Source organism: Muscardinus avellanarius, assembly GCF_963383645.1.
Source record: "Muscardinus avellanarius genome assembly, chromosome: 21".
Taxonomy (NCBI): Eukaryota; Metazoa; Chordata; class Mammalia; order Rodentia; family Gliridae; genus Muscardinus; species Muscardinus avellanarius.
This window is the reverse complement of record NC_137807.1, coordinates 145061-163127: the sequence shown is the minus strand read 5'-3', so window position 1 is coordinate 163127 and position 18067 is coordinate 145061. Positions and strand designations below refer to the sequence as shown.

At 48.5% G+C, this 18067-nt stretch overlaps 1 protein-coding gene across 2 annotated transcripts in view; it reads right to left on the bottom strand.

Annotated features, from left to right (window-relative positions):
• ATXN2 (ataxin 2) overlaps positions 1–9602 on the bottom strand; it is a gene marked incomplete at both ends in the record, with an annotated part of 78839 nt that extends 69237 nt beyond the window's left edge. Inside the window, one exon of one of the 2 annotated variants that reach the window (XM_080717930.1) lies at positions 9427–9602. In XM_080717930.1, coding sequence (XP_080574056.1) covers positions 9427–9602 — 176 coding nt within the window. The remainder of the gene's footprint in view (positions 1–9426) is intronic. The other variant, XM_080717933.1, reaches the window with a different exon arrangement.
• Positions 9603–18067: the final 8465 nt, after the last annotated feature.

Below are 18067 nucleotides of genomic sequence, written 5' to 3'. Positions count from 1 at the left end.
GGTGCTCTGCACTGGGAAGGAATGGGGATGCAAGCACTTGCTACCAAGTTAGACCCTAACAGCTGGCCATCACCAAAGGTGACCTTCTAACTGCAATGAACACATGAAAAGATGACCTGCCACTAGGTGTTAGGGAGAGGCCCTCAGGACCACACTACCACTGCATACCAACCAGGATGGCTGAAATTAAAGACTAGTAAGTGCTCACACGAAAAAATCAGTACAATTAGAACCGCATACATTAGGGAGAGGAACACAAATGCAGTAGTCACTTCAGGAAACAGATCCGCAATTCCTTTTTTTTTTTTTTTTTTTTTTTTTTTGCGGGTCTGGGGATGGAACCCAGGGGCATTCGACCCCTGAGCTACACCCCCAGGCCTGTTTTTCATTCTTTATTTTGAAACAGGCAGGGTTTCACTAAGTTACGGAGGGCCTAAGTAGCTGAGGCTGTCTGTGAACTGCGATCCTCCTGTCTCAGCCTCCAGAATGCTGGGATGACAAGTGTGCAACACCACGCCTGGCTGATAAGCAATTACTTTCAAAACCAAAAACACTTAGCTGAGCCTAATGGCACATGCCTGAAATCCCAGTACTTGGGAGGCTGAGACAGGAAGACTGCACGTTTAAGGACAGCCTCAGCAAACAGGGAGACCCTCATAAACCTTGTGAGACGCTATTTCCAAATAAGAAATAAAATCAGGCTGGGGATGTAGCTCGAAGGTAGAATGCCTGAGTTCAATCCCCAGTAAAACACACACACACACACACACACACACACACACACACACACACACAGCTTCCCTAATCTTTTACTGCATCTTAGTTTCTCTATAGCAGTAACGGTTCTGTATTACATCAATGAAAAACTACATTTTACACTAAAATACAATGAAGTAACTAAACACATTAACTAAAACAAATATTCTTAAAACAATTCCTTTTGGGGGAGGGGTGCTCTACCTGAGCTACACTCTCAGCTTGTTTTTCTTTTTGAGAATGCGGTCTTGCTAAGCTGAGGGCCTTGCTATGTTACTGAAGTCGGCAATCCTGTCTCAACTACCCAAATACTGCGATTACAGCCATGAGCTGTTGAGCCCAACTCAATTCATTTTTGGGGTTTTTTTTTATTCTTTATTTTGAAATAGGGTCCCACTAGCCGGGCGTGGTGGCGCGCGTTTGTAATCCCCGCACTCAGGAAGCGGAGACAAGAGGATCGCGCAGGTTCGAAGCCAGCCACGCGCGCTGGCTTACGAGACCCTGTTTCCAAATAAAAAGTAGAAAATAGGTCTGGGAGTGTAGTCCAGAAGTAGAAGGGCTTCCAGAAACCCCAGTACCACCACAAAAAAAAAAAAAAAAGAAAGAAAGAAAAGAAAAGAAATAGGGTCCCACTAAATTGCAAAGGGGCTAAGTACCTGAGGCTGGTGTGAACCTGGAATCCTCCTGTCTTGGCCTCCCGATAGTCAGAACATGTGCTGCTATACCTAGCCCCTGGCCTTTTTCATTTTTTGAAACAGGGTTTCCCTAACTTGTTTCTTTGCGTGTGTGTTGACACTGAAGACTGAACCAGAGGTATTCTTCCTCCAAGCTATAGCCCCAGCCCCTTTTATTTGTAAACAAGGTCTTGCTAGATTGCTGAGTCTCACTACTTGGGGAGACTGTCCTTGAACCTGTGATCCTCCTATCTCAGCCTCCCAAGTACTAGGATTACAAGCCTGCACCACCAGAAGCAGCTCTCCCTAGGTTGCCGAGAATCTTGCTAGGCTGGTCTCAAACCTACAGTCCAGTGTCAGCCTCCCAAGTGTGTGACACCATGCCCAGCTAACAATTTTTATTCTTAATAACACAATATATTCTAATTTTACTTTTTCATTTTTCAAAAATGCCTTGTCATGACCCACGCTAAAGAGATTTCACAACCTAAGGGGCCATGACCTGTAGTTTGAAAAATAAATAAGAAGCCGGGCGTGGTGGCGCAGGCTTGTAATCCCCGGGCTTGGGAGGCGGAGACAGGAGAGTTGCACAGGTTCAAAGCCAGCCTCAGCTACTTAGTGAGGTTCTCAGCAACTTAGTGAGAGCCTGTTTCCAAATAAAATATAAAAAATGGGTCTGGGAGTATAGCCCGGAAGTGGAAAGCCTCTGGGTTCCACCCCAGTACCACCAAAAAAAAAAAAAAAATAGAGCTATAAATGTATAGTTATAACTCCCAGATGGCATACTTCTGAGCTCGTTTTTTTGTATAAATTTCCAGTTTTTTAACTTTCTATCACACTCAATGCTGTCTATATATTTACCTCTCCAAGTTTTCCATTCCTACTTGCTGACAATCTACAAATCATTAAAAAGGCAAACTAAACACAATCATGTGTACAGTTAAAGCAAATAACCTCTCACAGGCCCAGAACAGCTCTCCTTTCTGCAATCTATGTTAGTTTCAACACCAAGACCTCAGGTCTTCAATTCCTACTTCCCCAGCGGGTCTCAGGACACAAGGCCCACAATACATGCTTCTGCGCCCCCAAAAGAAAAACGCACTACTTGATTTAAAGACAAAGGAAAATAGAGATGCTGAGTATGGTGGCACATGCCTATCGTCCCAGTACCTGCGAGGCTGTGACAGGAGAATCAGTTTTGAAGACAGCCTCAGCAAGGTAGCCAGAGTCCCAGCAACCTAGTGAGATCCTGTTTCAGAACAAGAACTAGCCTGGGGAGGTGGTGCGCATCTGCAACCCAAGTTTTTGGGAGGTAAAGACAGGAGGATTAAAGGTTCAAAGCTAGCCATAGCAACGTAGTGAGGCTCTCAGCAACCTCGTAAGACAGTTTCCAAATAAAAATAAAACAGGGCTGAAGATGTAGCTGAACCAGAATGACATTGGTTCAATCATCAGTACCACAAAAAATAAAATTAAATAAAAAGTAAACAGGGCTGAGGGTACAGCTTAGAGGTAGAATGCAACTGAGTTCAATCCCCGGTACCACCAGAGCCAGCCTCAGCTGCTTAGCGAGGCTCTCGGCAACTCAGTGAGACCCTGTTTCCAAATAAAATATAAAAAAAGGGTCTGGGAGTATAGCCTGGAGGTAGAAAGCCTCTGGGTTCCACCCCAGTACCACCAAAAAAAGAATAAAAAATAGGGCTGGGGGGTACAGCTTGGAGGTAGAACACCCCTGGGTTCCACCTATAGTACCACAATAAATAAATAAGTAAATAAATAAGTAAATAAATAAATAAAGGCTGGGGATAAAGCTGAAAGGTAGAATGCCCCTGGGTTCCATCTCTAGTACAAGGAAAGAAGGAAGGGAGGGAGGAGGGGAAAGGAGAATGGAGCTGCTGAGGGTATAGCGCAGTGGTAGAGCACCCCTGGGCTCAATCTCCAGGCGCGCGCGCGCGCGCGCGCGCGCGCTCTCTCTCTCTCTCTCTCTCTCTCACACACACACACACACACACACACACACACACACACACACACACTCACACACACACACAGTACAAAAATAAGTGGGCCCACACCTCTATTATATAGCCAATGAAGTTGTCATAATCATTTGAAATAGCTACAAAAACAATTGTTCATTTTTCAAAATACAAAGTTGAAATTATAGTTTAAAAAATCTTCTAAAGCCTTAAAATTTCTTTCAAGGTAAAACAGTGTCTTTACTATGGTGAAAGTTCTAACACAGCTGTACCTATTTAAAAAAGAGAAAAAACTCAGAACCTCCTTTAAGTCGAAACATATGGCTATTAAATAGCTATGATATGAGTTAACATCCCCCAGTGTAAAATTATAACTGTCTCTCTAATTAGAAAAACACAGAAAATACAAGAGTACATTTAACCAAAATAGGAACACCATGACAGGTCCCATGAATGTTTTCCACTATGTTTCAGAAACATCTCTAAGCAACTAAACTATTACTTTTTTAACAAACACAGATAAGCAATTCTAGGTTTTTGCCCCCCCCCCTTTTCTTTTTTGGTGGTACTGAGTATGGAACCCAGGGGCCTTCTACCTCTGAGTTACACTCCAAGACCTATTTTATATTTTATTTGGAAACAGGGTCTAAGTTGCTGAGAGCCTCTGAGGCTGGCTTCGAACCTGTGACCCTCCTGTCTCAGCCTCCCAAGTGCTGGTATTACAAACATGTGCCACCACACGCAGCTGCCCAATATTAAAAAGTGTATTTCCTCCAGGTATTTGGAATAAAAACTAATATTGTTAAAGAAATGACCACAAAAGAAAATGCCTCTTTTATTGTTTACTTATTTATTTATTTAATTATTTTTGCGGTGCTAGGGATTGGTCATAGGTTAGCAGTTAACAAGCAACACTTATAGGTAAAAAAGGAGTTAAAAAAAAAAGGAAACAAGCTAGGCAGGGTGGCACACATATGTAAACCCAATACTTGGGAGGCTGAGACAAGAGGATCCCGCAGGTTCGAAGCCAGCCTCAGCTACTTACTGAGGCTCTCAGCAACTTAGACCGATTCCAAATAAAATATAAAATAGGTCTGTGAGTGTGGCATGGAGGTAGAAAACCCCTGGGTTCCATCCCCAGTACCACCAAAAGGAAAAAAAAAAAAAAAAAACACAAGCCTGGCATGGTGGTGTACGCTTGTAATGAGGCTGAGACAGGAGGATCGCGGTTTGCAGACAGCCTCAGCTACTTAATGAGGCCGTTTGCAACTCAGTGAGACCCTGTTTCAAAATAGAGTACTGCCGGGCATGGTGGCACAAGCTTGTAATCCCCGTGCTTGGGAGGCTGAGACAGGAGGATTGCAGTTTGCAGACAGCCTCAGATACTTAGTGACGCCCTTTGCAACTCAGTGAGACCCTGTTTCAAAATAAAGAATACTGCCTAGTGGCTCAGGCTTGAAATCCCAGTGCTTGGGAGGCTGAGACAGGAGGATCGCACAGGTTCGAAGCCAGCCTCGGCTACTTGGTGAGGCTCTCAGCAACTTAGTGAGACCCTGTTTCCAAACAAAGTATAAAATAGGTCTGGGAGTATAGCCCGGAGGTAGAAGAGCCCCTGGGTCCCATCCCCAGTACCACAAAAAATAAAGAAAAATAAAATAAAGAAAACAAAATAGGACTGGGGGTGTAGCTTGGAGGTAGAATCCCCTAGGGGTTCCCATCCCCAATGCAGCAAAAAAAAAAAAAAAAGCTTTAGAACAGCCCCCCTCAGTAATTTCATGACTAAGTAGTATCAGCACAAGAAATAAACCATGGACCCTCAATGGCAATACTGATTATAGGTTCCAAAGAACTCTCACGTATACTCTCTAGTTAAATCCTCAAAGTAAGAAAAATCAAAATTAAATATGAAGTCAGGTAACTAACAAAGGCTCATTGTTAAGTATGCACTTGATAGCATATGCAGTTTTCCCTTGAAAACACCCACAGCAGGACAAACTACCAACTACCTTTTTAGCCAGAGACTCTGCAGTCTTGCAAAGAACGCAGCACAGCTAGCAAGACCCATGGAAATCTGAAGGCCCTCTGACCCAGTACAGCCACCCCGGGAACCTCCTCAAGGGAGATCACTGTGCTGAGGCAAAAGCTACTAGTATAAGGCCGTCCACTGCCTTTTATAAAAGCAAAACACCATAAACCGAATCCTAACAATAATTAAGTCGAAACTTCATTTGTTAAATCGGGCACAGTGGTGAACACCTATAATCCCGGGAAGGGAGAAGCTGAGACCTGACGATCAGGGCTTGAGGACAGCCCCAGCAATTTAGGGGATCCTTAGCAACCTAGGGAGACCCAACTTCAAAATAAAAAGAAGACAGGCGTGGTGGCGCACACTTGTCATCCCTGCGCTTGGGAGGCTGAGATAGGAAGATGGCACAGGTTCGAAGCCAGCCTCAGCTACTTAGTGAGGCTCAGCAAATTAGTGAGCCTCTGTTTCCAAATAAAAAATAAAATAGGTCTAGGAGTGTATCCTGGAGGTAGAAAGCTCCTGGGTTCCACCCTACTACCACCAAAAATAAATAAGAGCAAGGTGTGGTGGCGCACGCCTGTGATCCCTGCACTTAAGAGCTGAGACAGGAGGATCACAGGTTTGTGGCCAACCTCAGCAATTTAAGGAGACCTCTATTTCAAAATAGGGTAACATGCCTGCAAGGTGGTGCTAGTGTGTAATCTCAGTACTTGGGAAGCCGAGACGGGGGATCATAGGTTCTCGGCCAGCCTCAGCTGCTTAGTGAGACCCTTCGCAACTTAGTGAGACCCTGGTTCAAAATAAAGAGTTAGAACACAGAGTTGGGGGTGTAGCTCAGAGGTAGAATGCCTCTAGGTTCAATCCTCAATATCAAAAAGAGAGGGGGAAACAAATTATGGTTTAATAGAAACTTTTAAGCCAGGTGTGGTGGCGCACGCTTGTAATCCCAGCGCTTTGGAGGCTGAGACAGGAGGATCACGGTTCCTGGACAGCCTCAGCTACTTAGTGAGGCCCCCTGCAACTTAGTGAGACCCTGTTTCAAAATAAAGAAAAAAAATAGGGCAGAGGGTGTAGCTCGGAGGTCAAATGCCTCTGGGTTCCATCCCCAGACCCGCAAAAAAAAAAAAAAAAAAAAAAAAAGAGAGACCCTGTTTCCAAATAAAATATAAAACAAGTCTGGGAGTGTAGGCCAGAGGTTGAAGGCCCCTGGGTTCCATCCCCAGTACCACAAAAAAAGTAAAAAATAAATAAATAAATAAATAAATATTATAATAAAATATTCAAGAGGGGAAACTGACCACAAACTATACACAATCACTATAACTATATACGAATCTAAAGATAAAACATCAAAAATCAAAATTGGACTCAAGCAAAAATACAAAGAATATGGTTACAATATTCTAAGAGAAAAGAGCTATCTTCAAGTGTATTTAACAATTAAAGGCAGAATAAATCACCTTTTTCTTTTTTTGGCAATACTGGGGATTCAACCCAAGGGCATTCTACCTCCAAGCTATGCCACCAGCCCTATTTTTTCTTCTTTATTTTGAAACGGGTCTAAGTTGCAGAAGGCCCCACTGAGTAGCTGAGGCTGTGTTCGAACCGCGATCCACCTGTCTCAGCCTCCCGAGTGCTAGGATTAGAAGCTGGTGTCATCATGCCGGACTAGAATAAATCACCTTCTTTTTTTTTTTTTTGGGGGGGGGCGATACTGAGGATGAAACCCAGGGCATTCTACCTCCGAACTACACTTCCAGCACTATTTTTATTCTTTAGTTTGAAACAGGGTCTCCCTGAGTTGCAAAGGGCTAAGTAACTGAGGCTGTCTGTGAACCACGATCCTCCTGTCTCAGCCTCCCGATGATGGGATTAGAAGCGTGTGCCACCACACCCGGCTAAAAACTCACTTTTGAAAGTCATAAAAATCTACCCACACATATAGACATAAAAAGTCAGATATAAAATGTAAGGGAGCTGTGAAATTCTAGACTTTCAATACTTTGCCATCTCAAATGTGAACCCAATGCTTTTTTTTTTGCGGGTCTAGGGATGGAATCCAGGAGTATTTAACTTCCGAGCTACACCCCCTGCCCTATTTTTTATTCTTTATTTTGAAACCGGGTCTCACTGAGTTGCAGAGGGCCTCACTAAGTGGCGGAGGCTGTCCGCTAACCCCGATCCTCCGGTCTCAGCCTCCCAAATGCTGGGATGACAAGTAACTCTTTCTTTCCTCATCACTGCTTCTAGAATCCTATTTTAATTGCTGATACAATCATGAGGATATTCTACAAATTGTAACTGATTTACAAAGAACCCAGTAAAGTGATTAAAAATTGAACGCGCTTGTTAGAAAACTAAGAAAAAAATCTGTACAGAATAAAACTCCATCTATACATTGTACAAAACTTCATCAAAATGAAGAGCTCTAATTTATGTCTCGGGTAAGAGAACATACACCAAGAAAGAATCTAACTTAACCCTGAATGCTTTAAGTAACAGAAAAAGATCGGTGGTACACTCCAAGTCTCTGTTCACTCAACCTATCTCTGGGTCAAAATCTTGGTTATGATCTAATTTTAGCCTAAAGAGTGTCAATCCAACTTAGAAGTCTTTAATTTTTTAATTATTTAAGGTAAATATATGCCCGAGATTTCCTGACACCTAAGAAGGGGGGAGGCTGTATCTTTCTCTCAAAATCATATTAAGATTTCCCATTTCCTATTAAATGGCACTGAAGAAGGAAAACTAAAGTTACAGAATCCTAGGAAGTGTGCTGGGGAAATGGTCACTGCGTTTGGACTTGTACTGAGTAGTGTACTGAGAGACAAGGGGAATCGTCGGGGGCAGGGGCTACACGTTAAAAAGCCAGTTACCAACGAGACAATTCCTTACTAACCATCTCCGAGTCATCTTATGGCTAACTTCTGTTGTCCATTAAAACCCTTTGGAAAGAGACTGCTGAGAATGTGATTTCAAAAGGATTCCTCGGTGCTGGGTGTCTGTCTACGGAGGACACGGTCCCCGGCCTAGGCCTGCCTGCAACACAGGGACTGGGGCCCTGGGGCACGGGGAAGCGGACTGCGTGCCCTTGGCGAGCTCTGGCGGCACTCCCCGGGCTAAGGACACCGGCCACCATGGAACGGAGGGCTGGCGTTCGCTTCGCTTGAACACTAAGCATTTTCTTAGCTCGCGAAATACGGACGGACAGCCACCCCCACCAACTAGGCGGCCTTCCCGCACAAACGCGCCCCGAGAGCGGGGCTCCTACCGCAACGCCCGGGGCGTGCGTTGGGGAGCCGGGGCGAGGGCACGGCAGACACCCACGTGCTGCCTCTGGCGACCCCCGCCGCGCCCGGGCTGCAAACCCTCTCCCCTAGAAATCTCAGGCGGGGCGGGGGCAAATGCGCAGCCCGGCCGCCGCCGCTCCCCGCGCCCACCAAACGGCAATGCGGCCCGGCCGCCCCGGAGCGCCGGAGCCGGGCGGGGGGCGGCGGGCCCGGGTCTCCACCCTGCGGCCTCGGGTCCGGGAGGGCGCCGCCGGGGCCCCGCCCGGGCTCAGGGAGGGGAGCTGCAGGGCCCCTGCCCACCCACCGCGCCCGGCCGTCCTTCCTCCCCGGGACCTCCTCCCGGGCGGACAGACCCCCCGGAGCCAGACGGCGGGCCCTCCGGGGGGGGCGCGGCCCTGAGCCCCTCCCTCGGCACTCCCGGGCCAGGCGGCGGCACGCTCCCCCCCGCAGACCCCAGCCCCTCCGGGAGGCGCCCGTGCGGGGACCCTGCCGAGCATCGCCCCTCCCGGGGCGGGGGGCTCCGGGGAGGCGGAACGGCGGCTGGCGATCGCCGAGCCCCGCCGGCACCCACGCGGGGGCCGGGGGCCGGGGCCGTCCATCTTGCGCGCTGGGGGAGGGGACGCCGCAGGAGCCGGCGCGGCCGGGAGCGCGGGGCCGGGCACCCCCACTGCGGCCGGCGGGGGCGGGGCGCCGACACCCACCTGCCCAGGCCGGGCCGCCCGCCGCCCGCGCCCGCCGCGGGGCAGGGGGCGGCGGCCGAGGACGCGGCGGCTGCGGCGGGCGCCGGGAGCAGGCCTCCTCCGCCGGGCTTGCGGGCGCCGGCGGCCGGGGGCGGCGGCTGCTGCGGCGGCGGCGGCGGCTGCGGCTTCAGCGCCATGGCGAGCGGCCTCTGCACCGCGCCGCGCGCCGGGCGGGGGCAGCCGGGCGCCGGGCGGGGGCGGCCGGGGCGCGGCGGGGCGGCCGGGCCGGCGAGGGGCAGCAGGAGCACGACGACGGGGCGCGCGGGCCCGGCGGGACGCAGGAGCCGCCGCGAGCCGGGGCCGCCGCCGCCCGAGCAGTGCGCGGCCGGAGGGGGGCCGGGGCCGGGCGGGGGAGGGGCGGCGGAGGGATCCGCGCGCGGGCCCGCCGCGCCGCCCCGCCCGCCGCGCCGCGCCGTCCGCGGGAGCGAGCGCCGGCCGGGGGCCCTGGCTGCGGGCGCGCGGCGCGGCGGGGCGGCGGCGGCGGCGGCGGCGGCGGCGGCGGGGCCCCGGGGCCGCGGGGCGGCCGAGCGCATGGGGAGGCCCGGCCGGCCGAGGCGCCGAGCGGGTGGGCGCGGGGCGGCGGGCCGGGGACTCTTTACCGGAAGTCGGAAGCGGCGGGCGGAAGTGGGGCGCGCGGCGGCGCCGGAGGACACGTGAGGAGCGGCGCCGCGGGCCGGGCGCGGGGTCGGGGGCGGGCCTGCCCCGGGGGAGGGCGGGCCGGCGCGCGCGTAGAGGACGCCGGGGCGGACCTGGCCGGCCCCCACCTGATGCAACCGAGGAGAGGGCCGGCGGGAGGCCGCGGGGCGGGGACTGGGGCCGGCTACGTGGAAAGCGCCCGGAGCACTGCCCGGCGCGGGGAGCTAACTCAGCATCTTGCGGTTTGCTTTCCACCCCCCTCCCGCGCCGGGCACACAGTAGGCCCGCAAGTGTCCGTGACCTCTACCTAAGCAGGGCTTGGTCAAAATTGACACGCGGGAGGCCGAGACAGGAGGATCGCGGGTTCTCGGGCAGCCTCAGCAATTCAGCTGGACCCTGCTTCAAAATAATTTAAAAGGCCAGGGGGTAACTCCGAGGTTAAAAAACAGAAAACAAAACAAAACCCAAAAACTGGCTTCAGTGTTCAGTACCGAAAAAAAAAAAAATGGAATGAAGCCACCTCCCAGGGCCTCCCCCATCTGGTTAACTTTTCCCCACTTTTTTCACCCCAGCAATACAATAAGGAGAAAACGCTCCAGCATCTGACCTTGATTTGAACTCACTAGAACTACGTTTTCCTCATTCACGAGACTCAGAAGGAAATGTGCAGTGATTTGGTAGAACTATGTAAAATGGGGTCTCGCTAAACATAAATAGAGTTTCTTTTGGTCGAGAGAAAATCGACTTCACAAGAATGTGAACTTCAGACCTTGACCCCTTTAGAAGTTTTACTTTAACGGAGGGAGCCAGCCTGCTCAGTAATCTTTTAAATTTGTGGCTATTAAACTGGAAGCAAGTCGATAGTTTTTATTTTGAGCGATGAATGTAGTTTTTAAACAAAAACAAGTGGCTAAAAGAAATGGTAGGGACGAAAACGCGGGAATTCCCCCTCGATGTGCTAGGATTGTCCAGATGCAGGTAAAGAGCTTGGGAAACTTAGACAATGATTAGACCTCAAGTCGCCAGCAGCCCAATTGAAATTTACCTCCTAGACAGTCTGGGCAAAAATGGTCCTTGTACTTAGACAACTTAAAGTATGAAATTTGAAGTCAGTTTTATTTCTCATCTAAGGTAAAACCCTGTAAACCCACAGTGGAAAACCCCTTTAGAAACCCAAAGGTTGAGCCAGGTGTGATGGGACACGCTTGTAATCTCAGTGCTTGGGAGGCTGAAACAGGAGGATCGCACAGGTTCGAAGCCAGCCTCAGCTATTTAGTGAAGTCCACAGCAACTTAGACCCTGTTTCCAAATAAAATATAAAATGGGTCTGGGAGTATAGCACGGAGGTAGAAAAGCCCCTGGGTTCCACCCTCAGTACCAAAAAAAAAAAAGTTGTAACCCCAGCATTTTGGAGGCTGAGACCAGAGGATTGCTGTTGATGTACAGCCTCAACTCCTTAATGAGGCCTTCTGTAAGGTAGTGAGAACTTGTTTCAAAATAAAGAATAAATAAAACAGGGCTAAGGTTGTAGCTCAAAGGTTGAATGCCCCTGGGTTTACATCCTCAGTACCAGAAGAAAAAAAAAAGGAGCCAGACACGTGGTGAGTGGCCCATTCTTGTAATCCTAGTATTCTGGAGTCTTGAGACAGGAGGATCTCGGGTTCATGGCCAGCCTAAGATGCTTAGAAAGGCCTTCTGCAATTTAGTGAGACTTTTTTTTTGGTGGTGGTACTGGGGTTCCTGGATATCCTGAGACCTTGTTTTTAAAGTAAAGAATGAGCCGGGCGTGGTGGCCCACACTTGTAATCCCCACACTTGGGAGGCGGAGACAGGAGGATTGCACAGGTTCCAAGCCAGCCCCGCTGGCGTAATAGACCCTGCTTCAAAAATATAAAATAGCTGGGCATGGTGGCGCACGTTTGTAATCCCCACGCTTGGGAGGCTGAGACAGGAGGATCGCTCGGGTTTTAAGCCAGCCTCAGCTGGTTTAAGAGACCCTGTTTCCAAATAAAATATATTTTTAAACAATAGGTCTGGGAGTGTAGCCTGGAGGTAGAAGGCCCCTGGGTTCCATCCTCAGTACCACCAAAAAGGAAAGAAAGAAAGAAAGAAAGAAAGAAAGAAAGAAAGAAAGAGAGAGAAAGGTAGACCTGGGATGATGGCACACGCTTGTAATCCCAGCATTTGGGAGGCTGAGACAGTAGGATCAAGGTTCTTGAACAGCCTCAGCTACTTAGTGAGGCTCTTTGCTACTCAGTGAGACCCTGTTTCAGAGTAAAAAACAAAAAGTAGGGCAGGGGGTGTAGCTCCATGGTCAAATGCCTCTAGGTTCCATCCCCAGACCCGCAAATAAATAAATAAATGAAAAAAAAATAGGGCTGGGAATATAGTTTGGAGGTAGAATGCCTCTGGGTTCCATTCCAGTACGGTTAAAAAAAAAAAAAAAACCTACATAACAATAAAAAATAGCAAATAGCAGCCAGGCATGGTGGCCCACGCCAGCAATCAGGAGGCTGAGACCGGAGGATCGCGGTTCACCGCCAGCCTCAGCTACTTAGTGAGGCCCTCTGCAACTCAGTGAGACCCAGTCTCAAAATAAAGGATAAAAAAACTAGGGCAGGGGGTATAGCTCAGAGGTCAAATGCCCCTGGATTCCATCCCCAGACCCGCAAAAATAAATAACAGCCAGGTATGGTGGCGTTCACTTTAATCCCAGTACTTGGGAGGCTCGTAAATTCGTGACCATCCTCAGCTATTTAGTGACACCTTCAGCAACATAGACCCTGTTTCAAAATAAAAGAAAATCGGGCTGGGGGTGTAGGTCTGAGGTAGAATACCCCTGTGTTCCATCTTTTGTACCACAAAAAATAAATAAACCAGAGCTGGGCGTGGTGGCGCACGCTTGTAATCCCAGCATTCGGGAGGCTGAGACCTGGAGGATCGCGGTTCGCGGACAGCCTCAGCTACTTAGTGAGGCCCTCTGCAACTCAGTGAGACCCGGTTTCAAAATAAAGAATAAAAAATAGGGCAGGGGGTATAGCTCAGAGGTCGAGTACAACTGGGTTCCATCCCCAGACCCACAAAAAAATTAATAATAATAATAAATAAATAAACCAGGCGTAGTGGTATACGCTTGTAATCCCAGCATTACGGAGGCTGAGACAGGAAGATCGCGGTTCGCAGACAGCCTCAGCTACTTATAAGGTCCTCCACAACTCAGTGAGACCCTGTTCCAAATTAAAGAATAAAAAATAGGGCAGGGAGTGTAGCTCGGAGGTCAAATTCCCCTCAGTTCACCATCCTCAGAACCGCAAAAAATAAGATAAAATAAATAGTGCTGAGAGTGCAGCTCAGAGATAGAATGCCCTGGGTTCAATCTCTACTATCTGCTGTCTCTCACTTGATTTGGGGGAAACGAGCTGCCAGGTTGTGAGCTGCCCCATGGAAAGGTCCATATGGAAAAAGATGATCCCAGATCACCAATCAACAGCCAGGACCTGATGGCGTGAGTGAGTCAGGAAACCAGTCACCCTCCCGACAAGGTTGGTTGGGACTCGAGCCCTGGCCTGCATTTTATTCAGGTTTCATACAAACTCTGAACTAGAGACACCCAGCTAGGTTACATCTGGGCTCCTAACCCTTGCATTTTGCCACTAAGTTTGGGAGAAGTTCATTATTTAGCAATAAGTAACCAATAAAAATGATCTGCCCCCCAAAATGTGTAATTCCTGTGCATTTAGGGTTTTTTGTTTTTGTTTTTGTTTTGTTTTGTTTTGTTTTGTGGTACTGGGGTTCCTGGAAGCCCTTCTACCTCCAGGGCTACACTCCCAGACCTATTTTAAACAGGGTCTCTTAAGCCAGCAGAGCTGGCTTCGAACTAGCGTAATCCTCCTGTCTCCGCCTCCCAAGCTCGGGGATTACAAACATGTGCCACCACACCCGCATTTAGGGTTTTTTAAATACAAAACACTGAGCCAGGTCTGGTGGTACACACTTGTAATCCCAGTACCTAGGATGCTAAAATAGGAGGATCCGACAGGGCGTGGTTGCGCACGCTTGTAATCGAGGCTGAGACAGGAGGATTGCGGTTCATGGCCAGCCTCAGCTACTTAGTGAGGCTCTCAGCAACTTAGACCCTGTTTCCAAACAAAATATAAAATAGGTCTGGGAGTATAGCCCAGAGGTAGAAGAGCCCCTGGGTTCCACCCCCAGTGTCACACAAAATAAAAGGGGCAGGGGGTGTAGCTTGAAGGTAGAATGCCTCTGGGTTCCATCCTCAGTACTGCAAAAAATAATAATAATAATAATAAATAAAATAACAATAAATAAAATAAATAAGTAAAAAACCCTTCTACCTCTGGGTTACACTCCCAGACCTACTTTATACCTTTTTATTTGGAAACAGGGTCTCTTAAGCCAGCGTGGCTGGCTTTGAACCTGGGCAATCCTCTCGTCTCGTGTGCGCCACCATACCTGCCCCCCAGCCCTATTTTATTTTTTTATTTTATTTATTTGTTCATTTTTGCGGTACTAGGGATGGAATCCAGGGGCATTCTACCTCTGAGCTATACCCTCTGCCCAAGTTTTTTTATTATTCTGTAATTTGAAACAGGGCCTCACTGAGTAGTAGCTGAGGCTGTCCTTGAACCGTGATCCTCCCGTCTCGGCCTCACCAATGCTGGGATGACAAGTGTGGACAACCACGCAGCTTTCTTTTTATTTTGAAACAGGGTCTGAGAGTCTTACTCCTTGGTAAAGCTGTCCTCAAACCTAGGATCCTCCCATCTCAGCCTCCCGAGTCATGAGATTATATAGGCCTGCACCATCACGCCAGGCTACATAGTCTTAAATGAGAAAGCACAGCCTAGACAGGAAGACTTAGAGTCGGGAATTCAGTACCGTGGATTCTTCACTTGCTGTCTGATTGCCAGTGACCCTTCAACAAGCCACACGGCTCTTTACTAGGCTGCTAAATCGCATCACTTGAGTGATTAATCAAGTGTCGGAGCTTGGCGAGGACAGGCGGATGGAGCCATGCAAGGCGGAAATGCAAAGAAGGATTCGCTCCCGCCGATGACCACAGCTCCTCACCATCCCATCCAACCCGCAATTCACTTTCCTGCAATCACTTCTTTTCAGCTCACTTCCTTTGATCATTTTTCACTTATGATGATACATTATCCACTCAATGCTCTTGATTTCACTTTCAAAAGCATGAAAATTAATTCAAATCAAAGCCAACCTGCAGACCCTAAAATCCATCCTCTTCAAGTTTTCGTATAGATCCATCCTCACCGAAAAAAGAAATCTAAAAGGACAGATGTAATTTCGAAAATTGGACCATGGCTAATTAAACCATTTTTTTCCCCTAACCACGGTTACTCAGACTTCTTAGAGGCTGATCTATTTGTAGACACTCCAGGAATCCCAGAAGATTAAAAGCGATAAAAATCAAAACAAAGAAAAAGCATTTCGGTAGGGGCTTCTAGGAACCATGACTTACATGCCTTACGTGCAGAATAAGAGCTTCACCAATAGCCCTGAAAAAGACGGGGAAGGGGGTGAGTCCAAAATACTAAGGACTAGCACCGATACTTGAAAAGCCTGTAAGTGGGCCAGTCCCCACAAACAAGCACACTTCTGGTGGTCAAGTTACTCGTTTTGTTTTACCTTGTGGGACAGAATAATGATGCAGCCACATGATGCACAAGGCCAGCTGAAATAGACTCAGAAGAAAGAGTTCTGTATTTTTTCATTGGAAATGCTTGGGCTGTGCAGAGCCAGAGAGTTAAAGAAATTCCAACTTTAGTTTTTCTCCTTCTCCACTTCTATGGGTTTTGGTTCTTCCCCCTTTCTGGGTGACGCTTGCAGGCGGCCTGTGGTTGAAGGGCTACGTATTTATGGAAAGTCCAAGATTTGAAGTGTGCACCGAATTTGGAGAATTCGGGAGGGAGTTTAAAATGGATGCGTTCGCCACCAGTGACAGCTGAACCGGCCGTTAGCAAAGATCTTGTTAGTCGGCCGTACAATCCTGTGAGCCTTACGATGGAAACCCAGAGAGGTCAGACTGTAATTAATAGTGACACGATGAACTTAGAATAGGAATTTGGATAGCTGGGCGCGGTGGGCACGCTTGTAATCCCCGCGCTTGGGAGGCAGAGACAGGAGGATCGCGCAGGTTCCAAGCCAGCCGCGCGCGCTGGCTTAGGAGACCCTGTTTCCAAATATAAAATGTAAAAATAGGTCTGGGAGTGTAGCCCGGAGATAGAAGGGCTTCCAGGAACCCCAGTACCACCAAAAAAAAAAAAAAAGGAATAGGAATTTGGATTTTTATATATATTATATATATATATAATGTGTGTGTGTGTGTGTTACTGCGGATGGAACCCAGGGGCTTTTCTACCTCTGGGGTACTTTTTTTATACTTTATTGGGAAACAGGGTCTCACTAAGTTGCTGAGAGCCTCACTCAATAGCTGAGGCTGGCTTTGAACCTGTGCAACCCTCCTGTCTCAGCCTCCCAAGCACTGGGATTACAAGTATGTGCCACGTGCCCGAATATTTTATTTATTTATTTATTTTTATTTTTGCAGTACTGGAGATTGAATCCAGGAGCATTCTACCTCTGAGCTACTCCCAAACCCTATTTTATGTATGTATGTATATATATATAATTTTTTGGGGGTGGTACTGGTGGTGGAACCCAGGAGCATTCTACCTCAGACCTACACCTCCAGCCCTATTTTTTATACTTTATTTGGAAACAGGGTCGCGGGAGTTCTAGAGGCCTCACTAAGTAGTACCTGAGGCTGTCCGCAAACTGTGATCCTCCTGTCTCAGCCTCCCAAATGCTGGGATGACAAGCAGGCGCCACCACACCCGGCTGTTTGTTGTTGTTTTTCAGTACTGGGGATGGGAACGAAGGGCATGCTACCTTCAAACTACACCCTTTGCCCTATTTTTTATTTTTTATTTTGAAACCGGGTCTCACTGAGTTGCAAAGGGCCCCACTAAGTAGCTGAAGATGTCTGTGAACTGCGATTCTCCTGTCTCAGCCTCCCAAATGCTGGGATTACAAGCAGGCGCCACCACGCCCGGCTATTTTATATACATATATATATTTTTTTTTTTCCAGGTCTGGGGATGAAAGCCAGAGGCATTTGATCTCCAAGCTACACCCCCTGCCCAATTTTTTATTCTTTATTTTCTTATTTTTATTTTTTATTTTTTGTAGGTCTGGAGATGGAACCCAGGGGCATTTGTCCTCCGAGCTACACCCCCTGCCCTATTTTTATTTATTCTTTATTTTGAAACCGGGTCTCACCGAGTTGCAGAGGGCCTCACTAAGTAGCTGAGGCTGTCCGCGAATTGCGATCCTCCTGTCTCAGCCTCCCGAATGCTGGGATTACAAGCGTGCGCCACCACACCTGGGTTTGGAGCTTGGATCTACCTCCAAGCTACACCCCTAGACCCCTAGCCTTGTTTTTTATTCTTTATTTTGAAACAGGCTCAGGGTCTCATGAGTTGCAAAGGGCCCCATAAGTAGCTGAGGCTGTTCATGAACTGAGATCCTACTGTCTCAGCCTCCCAATTGCTGGGATTACAAGTGTGTGCCACTGCCCTGGGCTTTTCTGAGACTCTCATGATTTTCTGAGACTGTCCTCAAACCTGGGATCCTAGCTGGGCGTGGTGGCGCACGCTTGTAATCCCTGCGCTTGGGAGGCTGAGACAGGAGGATGGCACAGGTTCGAAGCCAGCCTCAGCTACTTAATGAGGCTCTCAGCAACTTCGTGAGACCCTGTTTCCAAATAAAATATAAAATAGGTCTGGGAGTATAGCCCAGAGGTAGAAAGCCTCCAAGTTCCACCCCCAGTACCACCAAAAAACAACAACAACAACAACAACCTGGGATCCTCTTATCTCAGCCTCCCAAATACTTGGATTAGAAGGCTGGGGTGAACCAGGCA